The sequence below is a fragment of the Cebus imitator genome, unplaced genomic scaffold (assembly GCF_001604975.1).
Source record: "Cebus imitator isolate Cc_AM_T3 unplaced genomic scaffold, Cebus_imitator-1.0 Scaffold263, whole genome shotgun sequence".
NCBI lineage: Eukaryota > Metazoa > Chordata > Mammalia > Primates > Cebidae > Cebus > Cebus imitator.
In genome coordinates, this window is record NW_016107578.1 from 1,319,980 (window position 1) to 1,322,279 (window position 2,300).

The window sequence follows — 2,300 nt, forward strand, 5'->3', positions numbered from 1 at the left end:
TTTTTGAGACAGAGTCTTGCTCTGTTGCTCCGGCTGGATGCGATCTCAGCTCCCTGCAACCTCTGCCTCTAGGGTTCAAGCGATTCTCCTGCCTCAGCCTCCCAAGTAGCTGAGATTACAGGCGTGTGCCACCATATCCGGCTAATTTTTTGTATTTTTAGTAGAGATGGGGTTTCACCATGTTGGCTGGGCTGATCTCGAACTGCTAACTTCAAGTGATCTACGCATCTCAACCTCCCAAACCACTAGGATTACAGGCATTAGGCACTGTGCCCAGCTGGAAGGCTTTATTCTTAATCAGCCCCCTGCTGTGTGTGCTTTGGGAAGAGGTGCTATGTATTTTCACGGCTCAGTTTCCTTATCTGTAAAATAAGACTGTTACCCTTTTCCCAGTGGGCAGCATGGCTGACCATCCTTTTTTTTTTTTTTTTGCATTTAGGTGAGGTAAGACTGCCCTGGAATTTATAGCAGTAGTGTGTATGTGTGTTTTCTTGAGTGTGCAGGAGTATATGGGAATTTCAAAGTAGGATGGAATGACTTCTAGGTGTGTGAATGTGGGAATTATGGTCAGCCCTGGGTTCTCATGCCTTCTTTCTTTCCTATGAGGTCTTTACAGAGACCCAGTCTGCCTTCAAGAAAAGACAGAAGTAGAAAGGATGGTGGCTGATTGTCTGACAAATTGTTATCAGGTACGCAGGAAGTGTATCCTTCTCCAAAATACAATACTTGCATCACCAGGTAGACACATTTCCTTCTACACAGAATGATCTCCAGAGCTTCTTACAGCAAATAAAGTCTCCTTCAAGGACTGGGTCCCTAGTTGAATTCCCTGAAGGAGTGGAGCCTGTCATGTTGGTGAGGGTTTACCGTGAATGTCATCCCAGTATTTCAAGGCTTATTAATTGGTCTTCTCTCATGATCCCAACTGCATATTTTTTATTTTGTTGAGTGTTCTGACACATAGTAAGGGACATGGAAGTATCCTTTGCTCAGAGAATTTATCCATTCATCAGCGTTTATCTAGCATCTGCTCAAAAGTGTGATGCAATAGAGGGAAATAAGATGACCTCCCAGTCTGTTTGTGTTAGATAAGATCATGTGTAAGAAGTGCCATTAAAGCCATGTCACTGGAGGGGATCGGCAGTGGGTGGGTGTGGGTAGAGAAGACTTCCTGGGTCCAGTGAACTCTGGGGTGGGCAGTGTGAGCCCTCCGACTCTGTTGGTGTTGCATTTTGCATTGAACACTGGTAGACATGTTAGGCGGCTCAAGCCGGCATGTGTGTGTTGCTTTAAGGATTCAGTGACCTTTGATGATCTGGCTGTGGACTTCACCCCAGAAGAATGGATGTTACTGGACCCAACTCAGAGAAACCTCTACAGAGATGTAATGCTAGAGAACTACAAGAATTTGGCCACAGTAGGTAAGACTGGTCTCATCCCTTGTAGCCTGCTGTGGGACAGATTATGTTATGCACTTACTGTGTTGCAGATCAGAGATAGCAACTCTGAGCACAGTGGGAAATAACAGACATAGTCCCTGTCCTAATGGGCTTTCATCTGCTTGGTGGTTCTCAAAATGTGGTATGAGATCAAGAGCATCACCAGCACTGTTCGAAATGTACGTTCTGTCTCCACCTTTGACATACTCAGTCAGAAACTGCACCACGGCCCTGTCATCTATGTTTTAACAAGCTCTCCTCATGAATCCGATGTGCTGTAATGTTGAAGAGTGAGAGGTATAGTTGTTTCCAATGAGAATGAAGATCTCTGTTTCACCTAATTTCCTATTTGGATAAAAGTCTTAGTGCTTTCCAAGTATGTACATCAGCCTGGATTTGGGCTTCAGGGATCAGAGATAACCAATCTTTTGGGGGCATGGACAGATGATATTTGCATTTTTAGCCCTTTTAAAATAATGTCACTGCTTCCATTGGAACTATAGTTATGAGTTATAGAAAGATTTATCATCTCTTGCCTGAGTCTCTTGTGATATATCTTTCTCTGTGCACAGGATGTCAGCTCTTGAAACCCAGTCTGATCTCTTGGTTGGAACAAGAAGAGTCTAGGACAGTGCAGAGAGGTGATTTCCACGGTGAGTGTTCACGAAGCACTGCCCTGGTCAGTAAGTTCAGTATGTGTATAAGTATAATGAGGAAACTCTTTAAGATGCACTTTATTTCACAATGTGGAGGCTATATATATATATATATATATATATTATATATATATTTATTTATTTTATATATATATATTTATTATATATATATTATATATATACGTATATATATATTATATATATA

The 2,300-nt window shown here is 42.1% G+C and overlaps 1 protein-coding gene across 3 annotated transcripts in view; it reads left to right on the forward strand.

Moving 5' to 3' along the window:
* The first annotated feature begins 229 nt into the window (after positions 1 to 229).
* ZNF266 (zinc finger protein 266) overlaps positions 230 to 2,300 on the forward strand; it is a 6,687-nt gene continuing 4,616 nt past the window's right edge. The window contains exons 1-3 of one of the 3 annotated variants that reach the window (XM_017500053.2): positions 231 to 689; positions 1,252 to 1,421; positions 2,012 to 2,092. In XM_017500053.2, coding sequence (XP_017355542.1) covers positions 1,346 to 1,421; positions 2,012 to 2,092 — 157 coding nt within the window. In that variant the 5' untranslated portion in view covers positions 231 to 689; positions 1,252 to 1,345. Of the gene's footprint in view, positions 690 to 1,251; positions 1,422 to 2,011; positions 2,093 to 2,300 lie in introns of all 3 variants that reach the window. The other 2 variants (XM_017500052.2, XM_017500054.2) reach the window with 2 other exon arrangements.